Here is a 22,273-nt window from a genome sequence, read left to right on the forward strand (position 1 = left end):
TTTGAAGCGGTTATGCTTAACTGCCATATTCCCGTTAATCTTGGTATTTTTGAAAAGCCAATTTTTATAAAAAACATTATTTTCTCAACGTGGTCGTGGCTCTGCGCCTGTCATCATATATCGGAAGAAATCATCCAGCGGCATGGTAGTATTATCCCTAGATGGAAGGCCGGCACCAGGCTTCACCTCCTCTCCAGCACCCTCCATCACTTCATCCTCGTCCTCAGATTCGTCAAGGTCTCGTCCAGCCGCCCCCTCGACATTCTCATTTAATTTTCTAGTTAAGCCTGTAATCACGTTGTTTAAACCGGCTTCCTTCTCTTCGATAGTATAATCGCCGCCCCAATTTCTCCTTCTAGCTTCCATGTTGGCCTCAATCGGTGCCCATTCCCACAAAGCCTGTAAGTCTTCTCCCGATAACCGCTGTGTATTAGCACCGCTTTCAGATGTTGAAATATTGCCAGCTGTAAGTTGCTGGTGATCACCACTTGATTGTTCAAGAGCTTCTTTTCCCACCGATCGCCCGTGTGCTAGCCAATCTTCTACCCGGGGTTCCAGTTTTGTTCGCATAAGTTGGTTGAGTATAGAGGATTCTGTCCTGCCGGGGAACGCGGGTGTTGGATACACAACCAGGGACGAGAACAGGTCGCGGTGTTCATGAAGCAGCTGGGATATGGTAAGCAGGTTGTTCGATATTATTGTAGCTTGTGACTGAAGTGATGACCTGGTAGATATGGGGATTAGTTTTGAGTCTCTTGTTGTATGTTTCCCGGGCTCTTTGGGAAATGTCAATGCTGCTCACCAAGCTGGGAGTGGCTGGCTCTGCGAGATATTGTTGACTAGAGATCCCAGTGACTGGGTCAGGTTAACGAGCCGTTGCCGCGTTTGTTCAATGACTTTCAGCTGCTCTTGAGTTAGGGACGCCATTGTAATCCTGCCTGAGTTGTGTGTAGGCGTATTTAACAGATGCGATTGCGGTTTGGCCAGCTCAATGGAGTTTCTGCGAGCGCGAAAACAGTGTAAACTCAACCCATCAGGTCTTATCGATAAGGAGCTGGAGCTGGCAGTTAACTACCACAAAGCATATTTAGATCCTACGTAGATAGTCTATTTCACTACCATTGAGAAAATATAAGGCTAGTATTCATCAAGGAAATTTTCATTATGCTTAAATACCCCAGTATAGTATAGACTCCATATGTCCCAAAATGACCAATACTGTTTTCCATATAGCGGAACAAAGAACAAGAAAGAAATAGGGGAGAGTAGGCGAGTTAGGCCCTGCGGAACACGCTTGACATGAGACATAAATACAAGGGTATCATAAAATAGGTGGAGGAGCCAAAGTCGGGGTAGGGGTGAAGTAACTTGAGCTAGAAGAAGGTAGATATAGAAGAATCTAAATGGAGGGAATAGGCATCAGCAATCTCCAGGCGCTTCTATCTATTGTTCGTTAGAGATTTCCGTGGAGGTGGTGCTGCAGATAGTATTGGGACTTTTCGGTCGCCATCGGTGGCATGTTGGGTTGTTTGAGGGGCGAGGGAGGTCATCATATGAGCCTCAGAGGGATACTTGACATCCTGTTGATCTGGGCCGTAGTATGAGTGGTTATAAGATTGTGCCATACTGGGATCATATGGGTGCTGTGGCTGCGGAGTTTGCTCGCCTCCCCAATACTTGTGAAGGCCATTGTGCGATGGAGTCATGATGGAGGTATCATTCCATCTTTCATGCAGACTACTCGATTGACTCTCCCTCCTGGATCTTCGGCGACGGTTGCGGATAAAGAAGAAGCAACCCACGGATAGAGCCGCACCGAATAATAAGAATCCAATGATTGGTAAAACAATGATGAGAATCAAATTTTTCCTCGAGCGGCCCGTATTCTTGCCCGGGAGTTGTGGATCTTGGTCGGCGGGTAAGGCCAACTTGTTGAAGATCCTATTGGGCTCGATAAAAAACTTGTCCCCCGCGGGGACTCTGGCGCGGCATCCTTCGCGGAAAGCCTCGAGGACTAAAAGGCCGATTTGTCAGTATAATTCCAACCTTGGTTGCAGCTTGATGGACTTACAGTTGGCAAGGAACTTTTCATTCTCAGTCAGGGAGTAGCAGATGGTGCAATCGGTGATATCCTTATCAGAGAATGTCGATATCCCACAAAAATCATAGAGGTTCCTTCCGATAGGCTCCGTTAGTTTGTATATGATAGACTCAGATAGACCTTGACAGGTAACCTGACATGGAGTTGATAATGACTGTTTCACCGCGGGGATGCCGTAGATACAAGTGGAAAAGGCAAATCGCAGGTTATCTAGAAATTACTTGCATGTTAGCCACCCACAAGTCTAATTCATTTCGCACGGTTATATCGGAATGGAGCTTCATACATAAACCCCATTTAACATCAGATTCGTCGTGAGGCACATCATAAAATGTACTTTGCAGTTCGCATGACACGCAGTCACGGAAACGACGTCCCTCGGCTGTGGACTCAAATTCATCATCATGGCACTTAATCTCCTTGTGAGTGGTGTTCGCTATCATGCCGCCACACACATCGGCGCATGGTGAAAATGGTGTGAAGCGGACTGCTGAAACCTCTTGCAGTAGAAGGGTATACAGCACAAGTATGGAGAGCAACATGGCAGAGCGTAGCGCGCTATCGCGAAAAAAAACTCCAGTTGACAAAGAATTCGAGTCCGGTAAGAGTTTGTATGCATCCGACGGATTGGCAAAACCTCTCTATCCGTATAAAACCATCCGAGTGATATCCCTTTTCTGTCACGTTGACATAAAGAATGTCTGTATCGACTTATTGCTGTGTTCTTTATCTCTTTTGGGGGGTCACCAGTAAGTAGAGCAGACTTCCCAAGTTGTATATTGGCCCTGAAATCGGTCGCATCAGCACGCAGCCTCCCGGGTGTCTCAAACGGAAGGGCGGGGAAGCACAAACCACAAAGTGCTTCTGGTGGTATGTACTCCGCAAAACGTCTCACGATGAGTCTCTTGAGATCAGTAAACAAGCAGGACTAACGGTGCGTAACGGGCACACTCTGGGGTGGAAGGGCCGACAAGAGACGGGGAAAACGAAGGAAGTCGAACAAAGCGTTCGAGTCCCAGCTTATGAACTATTCGACATTTGATGAAGAAAGGACAAGGGAAAAAGCAACCATACTTCAAGAGTATGCAGGGAGAATGGTTTCCGCAAGAACATGCATGAAGAGGTCAAAGAAAGGGACAAGACGAATTGTCATCACAAGGGAGGAGGGTAAACAGATTGATCCCTTGCAGGAGAGGCCCTTCCCTCCCCCCAGCCAACATGGTTGGGTCTGGTCGATGCCGGCCAATCTGTCAGCTTTCGAGTTGGCCCGGCCGCCCTGGGGCGGTGATACAGAGTGTGATAGGATGTGATGTATCCCTGTCCGTTGAGTGCCATTGGACAGAGCTTGAGATGCAATGCATGATGCGGGATCCACTGGACGCTCATCCGCCCATGGCCCATATAAGCCACCATCTGACGGGAGGTCTTGTCCTCGCTCCGCCATACCCCGATTTTGTTTCTAAAACAGAACGGAGGCATCACAGAGCGCGCTCTCTCTGTCCTAGGTGTCCTAGGCCTTTGCGATGTCTCTGCGGCTTGTGGCCATCTCTGTCCTCTGTTCGGATGCAACCTCACAACTGCTGGCTTTTTTCACTATGGCCGTTCTTCTAGACGAGATCCTCGACCCTCGCGAGCGCCAGACAGGGAAGAAGAGTAGCGAGGCCCAGTCCAGCGATGATTGGCCTCTTCGCTGGGCGCTAACTCAAGTGCTGCCTCGAACAAGGGGTCCCTGAGGCGGCCCATCCTTCTGCGATACCTCATTCGTTCGGTACAATGTTGTGCGATTCTCGTAAAAGCCGGCTAGTCGTGAGCTCGTCTACCGGCCGCCATCGACCTTCCAAGCCCAGAATCATGACTCCTCTCGCTCCCGCCGCTGTACAGAGTACAAAAGGGCCGTTTTCATTCCGCCCTTCATTCTGTTGTTGACACGGAGTACGGAGTAGAAAGGATGAAGTTCAACTTTTTGACGTCGCTCTAGTTAAGCCCCTGGATTACGTAAGTAGTTAACTAAGTGGCTAGGCTTTCTTCTACGGCCCCCTAAAAAATGCAACTTCTTCTCCCTCAACAGCCCCGTACATGAGGACGGGCAGGAAGGGCGAAAATGAAAATCCCATGGAGAGAACACGGATTACTCTGGCAGAACTGTTACCATTGCCTCAATGGGTGGGAGCTGTGATTGGGAGCCATGCTCTTGGGATGTCCATCTTCTCCTGTGGCGGCCAGGCGTCTCCCAATTTTATACTTCATGCTAAATAGCACGGCGCGTAGATGCAGCTCCATCCTTGTTCGCCTCCTCTTTGACTTTCGACTGAGAAGCCGGCGAGCCGTGCGATTACAGAAGAGATTATACCCTAGGAGATGCGACCATGGGCAGAAGGACACTGCCTATGTATAGTCGAGTACTCAAACTTGGCTGCTACAGGACCGTTGATATCCATGACGGGTTACTGCGAGGGTAACTACTGAACAAGATACAACACATTAACGTGGTTCAATATTCGGCAGATAAAGGTGGAATACACTTGTATTAGAAAATATTTCCTGTTTACCATGTGTTTTAACGAATATTCTTAGGGTATATTATGAAAGGAATAGTAAACTATGGACAAAATCGGGAATGATAACTCCTGGAACAAAAGGAGAATGAAAGACGAGGCGTTCAAAGACGCAGCCCATAGACCAACATAAAAGCAGTTACATCATTAATATATAAAGAGAAAGTACTTGGGTATACATATAATCATGAAAGAGTCAACTTTATGCACGAGAGTAGCTTGTTACTGGAGCTTGGGGCTCACAGGCAGCCCCATACGACGCGGCTGTGGGCTATGAATCGGGAGTTGAGCTGGATGCGTGATAGGAACTGGGTGAGGAGCAGCTTCAGCAGCATCTGGGCGGTTGTGTGGTGTAGCAGAGAGTTCGTCCTGGGGACCCTTTGCAGCCGAACGATCGGTTCTGGAGCCATGAGCCTGGCCGGCATGCGTTTCCAGTATTTCGTCAGGTAGCATGAGCGTTCTGTAAACCTCTACAGGCTGGTAATATGCATTTGGTGGTTGGGGATGGTAAGGGTGGTATCTGAAAGGGGTTGATGGAGTAGGAGTTTGTGCCTCAGGCAGCTTGGGGCTGGTTTGGGTACTCGCTGCTCGAATCCCTTCCCGGTAAAGAGGATGACAAGGGAAATCAGGGTGAGTCGATGGTGAAGCTCCATTATTCTCGCCTCGCTGGCTGGCCTTTTCGCGCCAAAATAGCTTTCGGTACCACATTTTTTGGTGAATAATCAGATATAAAATAAGAGATATAACTGTTGCACGAGACAAGTGAGCATGAATCATTCCTGATAAAGGGAAAATTACAGTAGGACATACACAGGAGGCCTCCGAATCCCGCACACAGCCCTATTAGAAGCTTTACCTTCTTCTCGAGATCAATAACTCCTTTCTCCCTTTTTGGCTGGTCTTTGATTGAGCGGAGGGTATATGAGGAATCTATGCCCGACCGCCTAGAAAGGCCTAAGGGCCTTGCAGATATGGCTTGTAGACAGAAAATAATGGGTATGGCTGCTGCTTGGACAAAAACCAGGGTTCGTCGCATCATAGAATCGCATATATAGGAATTTCAGCGCAAAAACACATTGTCTTGTCAGCTTCGAGCCCGCGGATGTTAGTGAGAATGCGAGAGGATTGCTCGACAGCCATGGGCACAAGCGCATCTTATATCCCAATCAAAAGGGGGTAGGAAAACGTGGAATAAGAAAGAATGTCATCAGACGGATGGAGAGAGGTTGTGAAAGGCCCAACAGCGATGGTGTCAATCCGGGAATGCATGTTTAGCTTGTGTAGTTTGGGGGCGAGATCAGTATAACCTTCCAATCGTATTCCGAGTCGTGGTAACCATCGAACAGCCCCAACCAACAGACAACGAGTGTGCAATACACTTGCATGTTGAGAATATTTGGGCAACCGAATATTTCTAGAAACTCTGGCCTTACGCGGCGTAGCCCTTTGCACCGAGCCAAAGGTCACTGGTTAGTTAGTTAAACCAGGTAGTGAGAAAAAGGAGTTTGAAGATCTGCCAAAGCTGCATTCCATGAAGGATAACTATACAGACATTACTCACACAACAGGAGACGATTGTCATGTAAATTGCCAAAATCGTCATCCTCCCTCGTTTATCTGTGGAAAAAGCAACTCGGTTTGACAGACTCTGCATGTAGTTACTCCGGGCGGCGCCGGATTCACTCAACTAGTCACAGAGAGAGCTGGTGTTCTGGAATATTTCCACTTAGGGAGCATTGCCGACGGAGTACATGATTGGTACGGCCAACGAGACTCCCGGCAATCCGGTGAATAGTTGGCCAGCTAGCTGCCAACATGGTCATTTTTGGGGGCAAACGGGCCAGACAAACGGGCCTAACTAATGTACACTCTGTGCCACCTTACCGATTTTCGGAGTCACAACGCAGGTAGTCTGCAGCCCGAGTTTGGTTGCTGCAAGCCAGCCATGTCCATGGTTGACACGCATAACCAGAGAGAATTTCCCTTTTTTGGATTTCCTTACTGGGGAATCGAAGTGAAGAAATCGATCTGCAGCCGGAGATGAAATGTCAGATAAGTAATTGGCCTTAACCAGGTCTTGAAGAATGTTTGTGCTGGGAGTTGGACCTGCGCCCAGTACCGGAGGGCCGGGACTGCCGAAAGCCTGGCTTGAGCAGGGGAGCATATTCGATAGCACGGCGCAGTGAAGTTTATGATCCAGCGAGGCTGTGGTCGTGGTTGTAGGTGCGAAGGGAGATATTAATATGTCACGGTGTTGTGCCAAACTCCACACGTCCTTGTAAAAATTGGAGGTGCTCTGTACAGGTGAAGTAGTTATCCGACTAAGCTCTTTTGTCGTACGACTTACCGTTTTGAGTTTCTCCCTGGCAAGGTAAATCAGGATGTACATCCAAAAAGCATTACGCGCAGAATCACACCTCTTTTTCGACTTGAAATCCTGTCACAGAGATGGTCAAACGCTGGCTTCGCATCGCTGTTGTTATATACCAATTCAATGTATCTTTTTTGAACGATCACTTACATCATTGCTAGCAATGATGCCAAATCTGTGATCTGTCCTTCTTTTTGGCGGGACTACTATCATTTTCAGTTCTTCACTCTCTGCTGTATGTGATCCCGTAATAGGAAAATCTTGCTCGGAGATGATGGTATCTGATGAGAGCCCGTCGTTGACAGTTAGCCCAAATCTGGTAGAGATACTAATTATTGATCACCATGGACACTTTGCATCTCTTGGGGGAACTGCGCGTCTCCCTGCGTGCCAGTCAATACTTGATTCCCAATTCCCAGTACTACGGATGCAATGACACCGAAGGCGTTGAGCCTCATGATTTTCGCGATAAGCTCCAGGCAAAACGTCGCTCCTTGTAAATAGCACTCAATAATTTTTCTTCCCAAGATAAACTGGAACCGGAACGGGCCGAGCCTAATTAGTTCTTAACCAGAGTTCAAGATTTTGCATGGCGCAACCCAAAAGTCACATTGACTGTATTTTCCATAGCATCTTGTTGTGGTGGTAGCTTTTCAACCTGCTGCTGAAATGCTGCAGGGCATGGGTTTACCTCTCCTACAATAGGGAGATAATAACCCGTATCTCATAAAGACATAGAGCGACAAAAAGATTTGCAGTCAATAGCGCAGTTGACCGACGATGAGTCCGTCGGTAGGTAGAAAATAAAGGTCGTGGGAACTAAATAGTATAAAAATGAAGCGGCCTGAGAGAAGAATGACGTTTTAAACACCTATTTTTCCCTTCATCCGGGTATAAAGTACGAATTGTACAGACATTGCGGTCATTAGTTGTCTGGTGGAATCGCAACGTCTCATTGGCAGGATGCCTGATTGCCAGAAATGCTAGCATATCACAATAGTCTCCCGCCAGGGTATTCAGGGGAATCACAGCTCCCTTCATTTCTGGGAAATTCCCATATCTCACAGAGCCTTCTGGGGTGTATCTGTCGGTCCGCACGAGCTAGATAGTTCATCCTCTATAACTGCAATCATTGATCCTAAGATAAGGCACACGGGATAGCCAGTAAAGGCTGTTTCGGTACTCCGGGTTGCCTTGCATAGTCATTCATTAGCCTCTTTTGCTATGCAGCCCGAGGCCAACTACCCTAATTACCCTAATATGCGGCATTAGATTCGCGTGGGGTATAAAACCGTTCAACGGCAGAGATGGAGAGCGCAAAGTCAAGAGCAGCCCAGTTTCTGCCCTTGATGAAGGTATATCAGGGTTAATGATGGCATTCGGCTTGTATCGTGCGCTTCACATGCGCTATCTTGTTGTTGTCGTTGTTCTTTTCCTTCCTTGCAGTTGATGTTCTCAATATTACTAAGCATATTTCGACCAATAATATAATTTCTATATATGAACCAATAGCTAGTCGTATCCCAATATACATAAACAAAGCTATTGGCGAATTTCTTTTCTTGGATATGATTGGCTAGTTATTGACCCGCACACCTTGTTTTTGCCTGATATCAAACTGTTAACATCCTGCAACAACAACTCGAACCCAACGGATGCATGGAGAGAAGCTCAGGGGCTTGCATCATGAGAGGATTATATTGGATGCTCGTTCTCTCCTGCTTTGCCAGTTGATGTCCAGCCTGCGGTATTTAGAGTGTCATTCACATCCCCTGGGCAAAAACAAGCTTATCTGCTGGTTTTGAGAGTGGTCACCCATATGAATGTAACGGCTAACATGCTCGCTACCGCTGAGCAGGGTTCCCCTCAACACATAACCATAACGGGCCCCTGGCTATAATTCAAAAAATCCGGCGTGGGCAGACGCGGGGGCGGAAAATAGTCGAGCTAATGGACACCTTCGTCCTTGATACACTGGACCACTGCCATGGGGTTTCCAAAGATCGAGTGAAGCATCAGTTATTTTGCATCTACAGGGGTATCACCAAATCCCTACAGGAGGACGTGTCTAAATTCCAGGAGATTCAACAGTACGCAAAGAAGCCGGTGAATTCTCCTTGGGAAGATCCCCTAACCTTGGTGAGGGGTGAAAGGTGATTGGGTATCATTGATATCTGGTCATCAAGGCGCAGAAATCGATAAGCTCCCAAGGGGGCGAAGGCTGGACCATTTTACTGGAACTCCAAATGTTATATTTGGCAAGGAATATCGATTAGCCTGTCGCCTTATCCCGCGAAAGGCACGCAGACGGCTAAGCTAGCTGGTGGGATTCCTTATAGAAATGTTCGCGTCGATTGCGCCAGGACCAACGGATGGAGATGGGGGTCAGGAGGTCAAAGAGCAAACGGGTAGGGATGGCCTGTGAGTTTGACCCTGCATATCGATGATTTACAACTGTCGGTTCTCGTGGTGATCATGATACAGGGAACGTCTCCATATTCAAAATCATCTTCCTCCTGCCAAAACCTGTGTACTGCAAAAGGACGTTTCGCCATCCTCTCTAGCTCCAAGAGCTTGTGGCTTCCAACCTCTCGTCTGTCTCTCAGCTACTGGCAGGGATAGTTAAAAGACGCAGAATAATATGGGAGGTATTTGAAAGTACCGAGAATTCATGATTTTCCCCAACCCTGTCAAGCTGAAGCTTTCCCTCGGATTTCCGTCTGAGCGAAAAAGAAACGAGCATGCCCAACAAGGACTGGTCATCCAAAGAAATCGCCATGATTGTCCCGACAGTTTGGTTCGCCCCTTTTATCCCAGTCCAAATCCCCCTCAGTTCCACACATTTCGTTGTTGCACTACTTGTTGAGCAGAGCGGTAAAGTACTGCTTCCCAAAATCAGGTCACGAGAGGCTATCGTGGCTCCTGCCGCCTCTCTGTGCCAGCAGATGATTAGCTATGTCTAACGGGAACAACACTATTGTTACTCCATACATATTAGATAGCTACTGCTTGCTTATCGGTACACTCTCGCAAGTGTTACGGTATCTCGTGCTACAAGGTGACTCAACCTGTCATGCACGAAAGGATTGGTCCAACTACCCCTGTCTGGCTTGAAATCCATGTTACCCGGTCCAGTTTCCTCTCTTTTCCATTTTTGTCTTTTGCTCCCCCGATGAATAACCGCTATACGTGGGAATTTCCACCCACTGCAGGCCTGCCACTACGTATTTTCCAGGCTTCTTGCCTTCTTGCTCTTTATCCTGGGGAACCCTGGGTGCTGGCGATGTATGAAAAGAAATGTCTGAATGACGACTTGACGAATCATATTCTTACGACCATTCGCACATCCTCCTTCCAGACATGGTTCAAAGGGAGCCACGGAGGAAATTCGTATAGCCAAAGATCTGATTTGTTGCTAATCCATGTCTTCCGGCAATTGAAGGTGATTTCAAACGGGCCTGTTCCGCCCCGTCAGGTGATAGTGAATCCAATAGAAGATGCAGGGCTGCTTTACTAAACGCCCGATATGTTGTGAGTCCCCTGTCTTGATATATTATTATATAGCATGCTTACCAAGTGCACCCATACATCCATACACATACATAATGCTTGCCAGCATGCTGGACGCAACCTCCCCTACCTTGATGGTTGGGGTTGATTGCACATGTACAGCCCGCTTCTTCCAGCCGAGGGTACAGAGCATCCGGTCCTGTGTCATTTGGAGTATGCATGTCTTGCACGACTAACTTGAAGGTCACCCGAGTCACGGTGATGTTCCGTACCACAGACAGCACCATCACCACAACTTACCCCATGCTTAGAAGGTGGGGAGTCAGGGTAGACCTAGGGAGTTCAAAGCTCTCTCATGAGCTTGAGCTAATCATTAAAGTTCCATTATGGGCATTCGATTGATGGGCCTAAGTTGCGCCAATAGCGGTTCATCAAGACGTGTATGTACGTATTCAGCGTTAAGACGACATATGTGTGTAGCTTGCGTTGATATATCCGATACATAAGAAACCATAGAAAATAATAGGAAGAATGAAAGGTATTTCCCCAAGAAAGGCATCCCCGAAACACCTAATTTCCCGCCAATAAATAACAACCCAAGCGGTCCATAAGAAAAGCAACGTCAAAGGAGAGAAGTTTGCCAGTATAGGACATCTTGCATCAATTTTAGCACCGTGGGTTAAGTAATGGTAAAAGATGGAAAAGAGTAAACCGGATCGCAACAGGCCGTTTGTCGTCAAAGAGGCTTTTGGGAAAGCCTTATTGTAGCGATTTTCATGGGAGTCGTGAAATTAAAGAAATCCGAAATCGACATGTTCCCCTCGATCGGCCCCCGGAAAATTGATTCTTCAGCCAAAAAGGTCGTTCGTGGAGGGTACCATTTCAGAAGTCACCACTCGCTTTTGTTTGGCCTTTCGTTTCCTTCGGCTTTGTTCTGATGGAGCAGGGTTGGAAGGTAAATATGTTGGCACAGCGGCGGTGTCTGATATTATAGATCGAGGAGATTTCTCGACGTCCATTGGAGACACATAGCTGCTGCAGTCTTCATCCCTAGCAGATGAGTTTCGCGCTGACGTGCTGTGGTTTGTAGCCGGAGTTCGCTGGTCAAAGTAATGTTCTGTTGGGCTGGAGGACTTGTTGGAAAGGGTTTGATTAGCAGGAGACTGACTGCGTGTCGAGAAGTCTTGATGGAATGGGTGTCGTGGGATCTCTCCAGGAAGTGTTGGCTCTAAAGAGCTATTGCTTTGCAATGAGGTATGGCGATTGTTAACAACGGAACGGGTCATTTCAGAAGAATAACGTCCATTCTTCGGCTTCCCTAGCTCGGCCATAGTCTTCAGGAATTCACCACTGGCAGGTTTGTAGACAAAGTCGGCTTTGTCCCTCGTTGTTGAAATCATTGACGAATCCTCCTTACCTCCTTTCCTAGAATCTAGCAGCTCATTATTTTTTCGAGACCCGAAACCACGAGGGGAATATCTCCAGGGCTTCGAACGGGTCCGTACGAGGTCTCCCCCGGAGCTCCTAGCAGGTTGCTCGGATATGCCATTTGTCGATGGAAAGCCTGTTTCCTTAGCGTCTGCTGACGGTGATATTTGATTCCATCCGCCTTCCATAGGGCCACTGATCGCGGGATCTCCAAATCGTTCATCGAGTGGTCTGGGTGCTTTCTGCGACCTCCGCTTCAATATTGGCCTATCCAGGCAACACCGCACCCAAGACATTGTTATATTGTTAATAGACGGTGCAGCTCCTCGCTGAAGGTGGTATAAAATTTGAAACTTTCAAAGGGCGAGAGAAAATAAAGAGGTGTTTATGGAAATAATAAAACAGCTAAGCAGTGCTCAGCAAGCGTACATCACATCATGTAATGAGAAGCGAAGGGCAACATCCGTGCTAGTCCAGACAGAGAGTAGACAAGTAGAAGTAAACCGCGACGACCAGTGACCGATGACTGGGGCAGGAGGACGTATATGAAAGGACGGGAAGATCTCCAGGCTACCGTCAGCCAACGAAACTTATAAAACCAACAACCAGGGCCGGGAAAGAGGCGTAAAAGACCAACCAAGCACCGGGGACTGGGGACCTTGAGGTGGGAAAGCAATGTACACAGGTAACACGTAAAAGCACTGGGTAAGATTGACAAGCCGGAACTGGCGCCGGGTGGTGGGAGGCGTGGTAGTCAAGCAAGTCAATACTTCCTACGTCGCCGAAAGGGCCGTGGGGAGAAGATACGGCCCGAAGCTGTTTGACGGTGTAAGAAATAAAGGACGGTGAGTCCTGTATCAACGCAAGCCCATGAAGGAAATTCTGCTATTCCTTTGGCGTCGGGAATGGTTGTTTCACGACATAAGACGGTGTTTGCTCCCAAGAATGTACCAAAGTAAAAGAGATGAGAGAGAGTAGAAGGTAAAGAAAAAGAAAAGGAGTAACAGCCGGATAAAGAAGAAGGGAAGAAAGAGATAACTAAGCCTATTGACGTTATCGTAGACGCGGCTCCCTCTGAGTTGAAAGGGAGGGGGGTGCCTTTGGTATGTCACCGACGAAGTATATATTCCCCAGTCATAACGCTATGCTCTAGGCTACGAGCCTCGCGCTTGCTAGGGAAACAGGAAAGATGTCAAGGAAGCAAGGGAGAAGAAGCAGGGTCCAAAAGTATGCTCCACAGGAAGTACATCAAGAGCTACGTATGTATGTATATTATCCCACACCCGTCAGGGCTATAGATGCGGGTGTATGGAGTACATACATACATACGTAGCGTATAACTAGCATATCGCTGGCGTTGTCTTTAGCTTAAGCGGGCGAGTCGCCCATGACACTGAGAGTTGACAGCCAGGGAAGGGAAACGCTTGATCAGAAGTCAGAGGCTTTTCATCTCCGTGAGTACTCATAAATCACCCTGCATGGGGCTAGGGCATATCAAGACTCAGTGATGAAAAGTTGTTTATGCACAACTGGTTTCGGGGCCAGGATCTGCTTGAAGGCGTCATGCAAATGGACGGGGCTGGAGTACAGAGGACAGGTCTGCCCCAGACCCGGCCTTTTCGTCTCTGGCTGCCTGAATAAGGCGTTCAAGGAGGCTCAGCATCCGGTTGGTGGCGTAGGCGTTTTTGTCGAGAAAAGAACAAATATCAGCTGTTCTCGCCATGCCGGTAGACAAGTACTTCAAGTACCGCAGTATAGAGTACTTGTTGAACGGCCCAAAAGGGACTTTTTGACGTCAACCGTGGTGTGGTAGCCCGGCACACACCAAGGGATAAAGGATGGCAGAGATTTGGCCTGGCTGAAGCTGTGGAGCCCTTGCTGGCGGCTAGACATCGAGGCCAATCAGCACTGCCAGTTTATCTCGCTTTTGGCCTCCAGCTTTTTGCCATTTCCCTTCTGTCGGTGCTGTGTTTCAATTCCCTCTGGCCCCCAAAAAACACCGTGCAGATCAGCCTGGGAGAAGGGGAAACGAGAGAAGAAGCAGGCAGCAGCAAGTAAGAAAAAGAAACCTCCCAGGACGCACCATTCGGAGGGTTCCCTGCGTCGTAACATTTCTTGGAGCTTCCCGTATTTTTCTGAACCCGTTTTCAGCACACGGCGTTTGTCAGAGACCGCGGTACGGGGATCACAATAACTAACATGGCACAACCAGGCCTCTATCAATAATAGTTCGTATGCTCCTCCCTCTAGACCTTCGTCAACCGTGGGGAAGATGAGGAGACGAATAGATTCTAGGCTTCACATGCATCCATATATCCTCGTCCGTGAGAGAGGAGACAGAGCCGGGGAAATGGGAGGGCAACAGGCAGGTCTCTCGTGTGATGGGAATCCAACAAATATCAAGGGACGATGATTGGGCTGCCTTTCAAGGCCCCTGTCAATATTCGAAAGCTGGATTAACCCGCGAAGCTTTCCGCCGAGCCCATGACATGACATCCACAATGCTTTTTTCTTCTGCCTCTTTGCCTTTCTTTTCTTCTCCCTCGATCATCCGAAAATCGCGGGCGGGAGAGGGGCTTTTGAGTCAACTGGTTCAAGCGACAGGGAAGCTCGGGGGCTGCCTCCTCCTAGGAGCCGCTTCTTCTGGGCCCGGCATCTCAAGCATGTCAAGTTCGTCGTTTGGCCAGGGTTTCAGGCGTTAGTTATCAAGTTAAGGTTGAGCTCTGTCATGCTCGATCTGCCGTTTTGTTCCAGCAGCCGCTTCATGGTAGTATATTTTTTTAGCCAGTAAAGATGGCCTGACAAGTCAGTTTATAGAGATGACCATGCTTTTGAGAATAGATGTGCCATGCAGTGAGGCCTTTTTCTGTGGCGAAGTTGACTGTGCACTTTTACTACAGGTCCGAAGAGCAGAAGGCAACCGATGGCCACCCACAGAGCCAACTAGCTGGCGCCTTTGTCCCTGTGCCTTTGTCTATAGGGTACTCTGTACGGAGTACAGGAGATCGAAATCCTCGGTACTGAGAGTGAAAAAGAAAGACCACCAGTCATGCTCCGTGTTTGTCTCCCAACCTTTCGCTCCAGGGCCGGTCGATCCATAACATTTTCGAAGCAACCACACTCTGTCTAGGCTGTCCAGGTTATTCGCAAACGGCCAATCCGTAAATTCATGAATGACTGTTATATTGCTTGATGACTTCGGACCGAGAACAGATGATCTTGTACTCCGTAAGCGCACCATCAACCAGTCCTTGACCCGATAGTGGTTTAATATTGGCCGTAAGGACGGAGGCATCATGACTCCATTCTGACGCATCCCGGGAACCTATTAACTATTCCAGTTCCCCGTCGATAACCCAAGTTGCCGTACGGAGTAAGCGGTTACAAATCAGAGCAGGACAATTTCCAGCATCACATACAAACCGTGTCTCAGGCCTTCAGCCAGAGAGCAGGCCCTCCATAGACGGTGAAATCTCCTGATATTGATGGATGGCAGCAAGTGTCCTGTCTGTTTGATTTGCAACTGGCTGGCTGAATCCCCTTCTGGCCTGGAGGAGATCCCATGCCAGCCACCAGCAGGCTCTTCCCCTAATTGCAGACATGGAGGCCCCAGTAGCAACAATAGGGGCTGCTGCAAGTGGTCAGGCGGTTTGTCTATTGTCCAGACTGCCGGGTCAAGAGGTCCCTGTTCGCGCAGAAGATCGGCCGCCGAGTCGGTGAAGGTGTCAACGAGTTGGGTATCGATATTGGATGCGTACTTTTGGCCAATAACCCTGCGAGATGTCACATCTTTGAAAGGCCATTGATGGCATTTTCCGGATCTAACGGGATAGTTAGCTGATTCGTAACGCGTCATAAAAGGGATGGTATAGTGACCTTGGATGGTTGGCCTTGGAAGCCGTCAGAACGCAGGTTGCTGAGGAGATGTTGTAGTTAGTTAGGTTGGCACGGAGCCCAAGAACCCAAACGGGGAAAAAGGACATGGTTATCTGAGTGCTACTTCGATTGACTGCTAGTTATTTGGTTACTGGCGATCTGTGAGCATCTATAAAAAAGACTATTTTGCTCTCTTGATAAGCTTGACTGGGAGCCTGCCGCTCCTTGAAACCTTTGTCATCATATCTCTTGACTCTAGCTTGTAGCTGATGGTCAATCGTTCTTCGGAAAGCTGGAGCTCCAAGGCCAACATGGCCCGTTTAGAGGATCCTCTGTCTGGTTTACCTCGGGGTGATTCAGGATGATGGAGATTAGGAAGCAAAATGAGACGGATAGTTGGTTCTATGTTTCAGGTAAACGCAAGCAAGGTCCCCTTGAACGAGATTCAGCCCGGCAATACTCAATACTGGATGGAAAGTATCCAGCAAGGAGGCCGCATAAGCTTCTACACAGGGTCCCTGAGTGTCTGGATCAACTGCGTCAATTGAATAGCGACAAGACTATGGTATTGATAGCATATTTGAGGAGTGGAAGAGTGTATATGCACTAGATAGATATATGCTTTATGTCACAACTATGCAGTTGGTTGCTCGGCGGGAAGCAACATCACGTATTAACAGGATAAAACAATGAGATAATCAGTGGACTGCCAGAGTTCAATGACAGTCTTACTCTAGGCTTCTCAGCTATGGTAATGGTGACGTAAAGGACCATCACTTGCGAGCCGGTAGCTTCTGGCCGCCAGGGACAAGACGCTGGAAAACTCCCTTGGGGTCGTACATAGCAGATACCTCATGCAGTTTGGCCACGTTCTTCTCTCCATAGCTTGCAATGGCTGGTTGATCGTACCCGGAGAATGTGAGCATACTGTGCCACCCCAAGTTAGATCATCGTCCCAACCCAATTTGATACTGAGGATGAAATAGGGCTTACATGTAAGGATGAAGCATACCACGATCTTCAGCCAACTTTCTCATCGTTTCGACAAACTTCTTGTGCGCTGGTAAGACTTTATCCGCATACTTGGGGTCCTTAAACGTTACGCCAAAGTATATGACTGAATTCTGCTGTTAGCATTCCTGTAGTTACGGCTCGACGATATAAATTGAAGGGAGGGAGAGATAAGTAACTCACTTCCGAGGGTTTTATCCTGAGGGCCTTCCTGTAAACCAAGTGCATTTCCTCCCTTTTTAACACCTTCTTCGACTTGCCGGGGGGTGATTGGCATATTCCCGTGGGATCCTTGGAAACCAGGAATATCGCGATAGTCCTGGAACCATTGACGGAATTTGAACCAAACGTCCTTATAGAACTGGGCATCGGCATATACTGTGAACACACGTTGTTCCTGGCTATAAACGAACCATTTAAATTAGCAAGTGTCTTTCTGTCTTTCGTATGAAGAGAATCATCTCATCAACGTACACAAATCCATCCCCAGCAAAGCGCCCGTTAAGTTCTTCTGCCAGTTCGCTGTATGTCTTCTTGCCGAGGGTGTTTGTGGTAAAGTTAACCTTGAGCCACGGCTGCATGATCTCTGGAAGCTCATCCACCGCGTCGTTATATGCAACCAGGATGCCGGCTGTAGTTTCGTTGGTGGCGCCATCGTATGCATACTGGGGCAGTGAATGTGTACGAACATCATCCACCGCTTGATGGGTGTGGTAGTCATAGATAACATCCGCCACCTCATCAAAGGAAGATTCAGGGTAGGTAATCACGCCGCCATGAAGCATTCCTGCGGTGTCAATAGTAGCCAGGCTATATTGGGTCACGACACCAAAGTTGTTATTGCCCCCTTTCAGGGCCCAGAACAGATCGGGATTGCTTGTCGCGTTTGCATTAATGACCTCACCGCTGGCTACGACAACCTCGAAGTTGACAACGTTATCAATAGCAAGGCCTTCGCTGTTGGAGAAGAATGAGATGCCAGCGCCAACAACCATTCCTAGTCCAACCTCCGAAAACCTGCCGACAACAGCTGCCTTGTGATGAGGGTCAAGGGCTTTGTACACCTCACCGAGGTGAGCACCGGCTCCAACACGGATGTAGTTATCCTGGACATCGGTCGAATTTATCCAAGCCATGGCAATCATAACCCCGTCATGGATATTAGCGGCTCCTGGAATGGCACTGTGGCCTGCACCCTTGATGGAAAATTTGCAATCATTCTCTGCCAAAATTTGAACTGCCTTGGAGACATGCTCACTTGTCTCAGGGAGGAAAACACAGCTTGGGTCGAGAATTGAAGTCAAGGCTACGTATTCATGTTAGTGTCTTTCAATTAAGATTATATATAAAACGCCTGTTTGGAAATACTGACACCAGAAATCCTTGTTATGAGTATCCCATGCCTTCGAATCGCTAGTGAAGACATTTTTCGGCAATTCTTTAGCTAGAGTAGAACACTATTCTATGATTAGCATTATTTCTGTTCACTTATATAAAGATGATGGGAACTTGTACTAACACATTCAGGAGTTGGGAGGGCTGCTGTCACGGCAGCAAGAGTGCCATAAACAGCACTAGCCAAAAGTGCATATGACCGCATCTCGTTTAAATAAGCTGGTAAAGCGTGATATGATTTATAGATTTGTTTTCTGGATCCTGGGGTAATAAGTAGATGATAATTCCTCTTGGAGGAAAGCAAGGAAAATGTGCCTTTATATAGACAGCAAAGTATCCCCCAGGGATGCCAGATTACTTCATCCCGGAACTGGAATCATTTCCAGAGAGCACACAGCTTACAAGCATTGTCACGAGCGGGAATTTCTTTGCATCCATCAGATGTGTCTTTAACAAAAGCTCCAAGATAGATATGCATATTACAAATGAAACGCTGCGGTCTCCTTTAGTGCTGACGTCAAGGAAATGCGGGAAACGCAGCGATCCGATTGATGGAGTTGGTAAGAATCAGCCTGATAACAGATTTTCCGGCTGATGCCCTTGCAGAAAAGGGCAGTGAAGCTGGGGAATTCAAGACCGGTACATCGATCTTTATCGGGTATCACACAGTATCTTTTTTTTTTTTGGAATACATCAGGTAACATAGAGTACGAGAAGCGTTTCTCGGCAAGTTCGGCCTGACTTCTTGGCAACTGGGATTAACTAGTTAAGGGTAGAGGAAGATGGCTCCCGGATGCAGGGCAAATGTTAATGTAAGTACACGAACAAACATACCGGGCTGAGGGCTCGGCCCTCAATGTCCAAGCCCGATATTCATGGATAGATTCGTATTGCTGACTTTGTTTGAACTCCAACACGCCCTACAGCTCTCAGAGCTGCAGGTTCAATGGCCCCACCCATGATTTGTATGAAGCTCAGAATACCAAGACAGAACATCATGGCTGCAGATGTATATGATTGGGATGGAGTGTATTGGTGGAATTGTTGGGTGTTCAGCCTGGAAAATATAAGTGGGGTTTGTGTGTCCCTAGGTCGGATATGGCTACTCGATACAGCGATTTTCTCTATCTCTCCCCTTTTTTCGCATTTCAGGAATATGGTCCTTTCTTTTCCTTTTTTTTGGTACTCACTGATTGCCTCCGTTATCGTTTTTTACCCATCCAGGTCATTATTCGTGTGGCACGTAGTAACAAACCAAAATAGGGAGTCATTACCCATGTAAAAGGAGACTGGAGGCAATAAAGTAGTGTCGTCTGAACGTGCTTATCAGAATCAAAAGTAATTTGAGCCATCGTTGTTTCCGCCGCGTCATGTGACAATTGAGGGAGGAGTTATTCCATGAAGAAGCCATTGCATCGAAGCATTTCAATGTTCGGAAGCGGGAGCTTCTCTGGGTCATATGTATGGAGAAAGACGACATCGCCTGACGAAATACGGGTGTCTATTTCGCAATTGTATAGTCGAATATTCGGCGCAGCGGTATACATGGCCCAGCGCCCATCAACAAGTGATTCAGTGTCCAGAATCATCGGGTATAAATTGTGCAATTAGGCAACAAGGCCGAAGCCACCTATTTATTTCTTGGTAATGATTCCTTGTCACTTGATAGATAGATTGACTCCAGAGCGAATAGCTGCTGCGCCTAGTATTCGTGAGAATTTGGGACGAGGAACATCAAGTTCTCAATTGTTTCGGTCGAGCTGTTACGGATAAGTTGGGTACCACCTATCCTTTTCAAACACCCAAAAGTACTTCATAGCCTTCCAAAATACAGATTTCTCCCATCCTAGACGAGAAGTAAATGTGGTTGATATAATTTCGGTAGCCTCACAGGGGAGAGTAGCTTTGGTAATAGTGCAGATCCTGTCCCATTTATCACTATTATATTTATCAGAGTAGATGAGGCAAGGGCATAAAATTAGTGCGCGCTTATACTATCGGACTCATCCTTGCTCCGAAGCTAGGGGTTCTGAAGGGATCCTGGTGAAGTATCTGATAGGGGGTGCGATCAACATTATTTTCGGCTCTTTTATTCCTCCTTCCTGGAGTATCATACGTTGAGCCTGGGTTCTTAGAGAGGGAATCTCAAATGCTGCAGGGATCCGCCAGGTCATTATCCACCATATATAAAAGGTGCATCAAATGCGAGGCCGTGATTGTGAATGATAAGAAATAAGGCTGGATTAGGTATTCTTTAAGAAGGCTTGGGGAGAATGAAGCAACGCCTCTTGAACGGAGTGCTTCTTCTTTGACGGTGTTGAAGAAGTTAAAACAAGCAGAGCAATTGATTAGTCAAAATCACGTGCAAAATGTTGAATCATAAGGTTAAGCCCACTGATTGGTGGCAGAAATTCGTCGCTATATTTATATTTTTACATGTCACTTTTGATTGGACATTTATTGGCTAACCTTAATGAACAAGAAATCTGGCTCGTTCAACCACATCACGTTAAAATAAACGCTCCCACTCAGCTCCACATAAGTAACAAGCGCCTCGAGTCAAATATCAAACTTTAAATATGGAACGCTTTTATCCCATCGTCTATTCCGTACTCTATCCTCAACATACATTCATCAACCCTGGACTCTTCATTTTCTTGTAAGGCTCGACTATGAACGTTACGTTAAACTGAAATATATAGCTTGACAATCAGTAGTTATAGTAATCGGTGAAAATAAACTTCGGGTGTCTGCGACATAGAGAAACGTGTTGATAAGTTGATTAGGTTAGGACCTCTGACCAAGTGAGAATAATTTCTCTATCGTTATCTAAACTATCAGAAAAACGAGAATACTATAATATAAACAGCTATTATTATATACTCTGATAGCTAGCCTCTCGCGCGATCCACTCCTGAATTGCCCTTCTCATCCGAGGTTCAGCCTCATGCTCGTGCCAGAAGTGGCCAGCTCCTTTGACCATGACGCTATCAAACCGGGAGCCTTCAAGCTTTTTCAGTTGGTCACTCCAGCCCATAAGCTTCTTAGAAGATGTAAAGCCATCATTTTCTCCGAATATTGCTAGAGTTTGGTGTTCTAAGACTTTATCCTGCAGGTCTGAGGGAGGGAGAGTGTTTCCATTTATCGTTACTGTCAGTTTAGAGGCCGGTAGAAGAAGAGATGTAGCTGTAAATATGGTGATTGGAGGTAGAAGAGGAGAAATAAGAAGGTAAGAGACGTTAATATCCTTTGTTTTGGTAACTGTTGTACCGAAACACGATGAACTGGATTCATTGGAACAGCTATGCACGCGAGCCTCCCGGTTCCGTTTCGAGGACAAGCTCCGTGCTTCTTGTAAGATTTTGTAAGCAGGTTCATTCTGTTTTGGCTCTTGAAAGGTCGATAGGATAACTCTTGAGGACGGTGAATACCGTGCTAACATAGAGCCATATGAGTACCCAGACACTATGATTGAGGGGCAGGGGCTGTCTTCCATCAAGGAGGCATCATTTCCAGCAAGGGTAGGATCGTGCTCCAAGAATGGATCCAAGCCCACGATATAGTGTACTAGGAAGAGATAAAACGAAATGAAATCGCTAAGTTCAGGTTTGGCTGTCCAGCTTGTTCGCCCTTGTGAGCCACCAGCACCCCTATACAAATTAATCAGTATTCCTGTAAAATGCGTGGTTACTGAAAGCACAGATCACTGGAATATACCTAAGGTTGAATGTCCCTACAACATATCCCGCTCTCAATAGCTCACTAGCGACAACTGCTATAACAGGATCATCGTAGCAGCCTCCAAGAGGAGCATATGGATGGGCTATCATTGCACCCTTTGTTTTGTATACGGTGTTTCGATCTGTGCCCTGGGCGTAATCTGGGTGATATATCCTACACTGAAGCAGTACACCATCATATACTGATGGTATCTTGAATTGGTGGGTAGGTTTTGGTAAAGCCATTCTCATGAGAAGGGGTATTCCGCTATGTATCGCGTAAATAGATTACACAACCGTTTATAAA

The 22,273-nt window shown here is 47.2% G+C and overlaps 6 protein-coding genes across 6 annotated transcripts; all 6 read right to left on the reverse strand.

The window, feature by feature from the left end:
• Positions 1–84: 84 nt before the first annotated feature.
• On the reverse strand, positions 85–927 carry ARB_05943 (RNA polymerase II mediator complex component Med8, putative; the record flags this gene model as incomplete). The annotated part of the gene is made up of 2 exons (XM_003015586.1): positions 85–724; positions 803–927. The coding sequence occupies 2 exons, from the start codon at positions 925–927 to the stop codon at positions 85–87; spliced, it is 765 nt and encodes a 254-aa protein (XP_003015632.1).
• Positions 928–1,439: 512 nt separating this feature from the next.
• Positions 1,440–2,643, reverse strand: ARB_05944 (uncharacterized protein; the record flags this gene model as incomplete). The annotated part of the gene is made up of 3 exons (XM_003015587.1): positions 1,440–2,014; positions 2,072–2,311; positions 2,388–2,643. The coding sequence occupies 3 exons, from the start codon at positions 2,641–2,643 to the stop codon at positions 1,440–1,442; spliced, it is 1,071 nt and encodes a 356-aa protein (XP_003015633.1).
• A 2,235-nt stretch (positions 2,644–4,878) lies between these two features.
• On the reverse strand, positions 4,879–5,433 carry ARB_05945 (uncharacterized protein; the record flags this gene model as incomplete). Its single annotated transcript, XM_003015588.1, has 1 exon — positions 4,879–5,433. One exon carries the CDS (start codon positions 5,431–5,433, stop codon positions 4,879–4,881), a length of 555 nt encoding a protein of 184 aa, XP_003015634.1.
• Positions 5,434–11,385: 5,952 nt separating this feature from the next.
• On the reverse strand, positions 11,386–12,261 carry ARB_05946 (uncharacterized protein; the record flags this gene model as incomplete). Its single annotated transcript, XM_003015589.1, has 1 exon — positions 11,386–12,261. One exon carries the CDS (start codon positions 12,259–12,261, stop codon positions 11,386–11,388), a length of 876 nt encoding a protein of 291 aa, XP_003015635.1.
• A 4,353-nt stretch (positions 12,262–16,614) lies between these two features.
• ARB_05947 (uncharacterized protein) lies at positions 16,615–18,452 on the reverse strand (the record flags this gene model as incomplete). The annotated part of the gene is made up of 6 exons (XM_003015590.1): positions 16,615–16,768; positions 16,835–16,958; positions 17,036–17,253; positions 17,327–18,158; positions 18,225–18,309; positions 18,372–18,452. 6 exons carry the CDS (start codon positions 18,450–18,452, stop codon positions 16,615–16,617), a joined length of 1,494 nt encoding a protein of 497 aa, XP_003015636.1.
• A 2,670-nt stretch (positions 18,453–21,122) lies between these two features.
• ARB_05948 (uncharacterized protein) lies at positions 21,123–22,212 on the reverse strand (the record flags this gene model as incomplete). Its single annotated transcript, XM_003015591.1, has 2 exons — positions 21,123–21,897; positions 21,965–22,212. The coding sequence occupies 2 exons, from the start codon at positions 22,210–22,212 to the stop codon at positions 21,123–21,125; spliced, it is 1,023 nt and encodes a 340-aa protein (XP_003015637.1).
• Positions 22,213–22,273: the final 61 nt, after the last annotated feature.

This window comes from Trichophyton benhamiae (assembly GCF_000151125.1).
Source record: "Trichophyton benhamiae CBS 112371 chromosome Unknown Abenha-G-c-322p01.r1, whole genome shotgun sequence".
Classification (NCBI taxonomy): domain Eukaryota; kingdom Fungi; phylum Ascomycota; class Eurotiomycetes; order Onygenales; family Arthrodermataceae; genus Trichophyton; species Trichophyton benhamiae.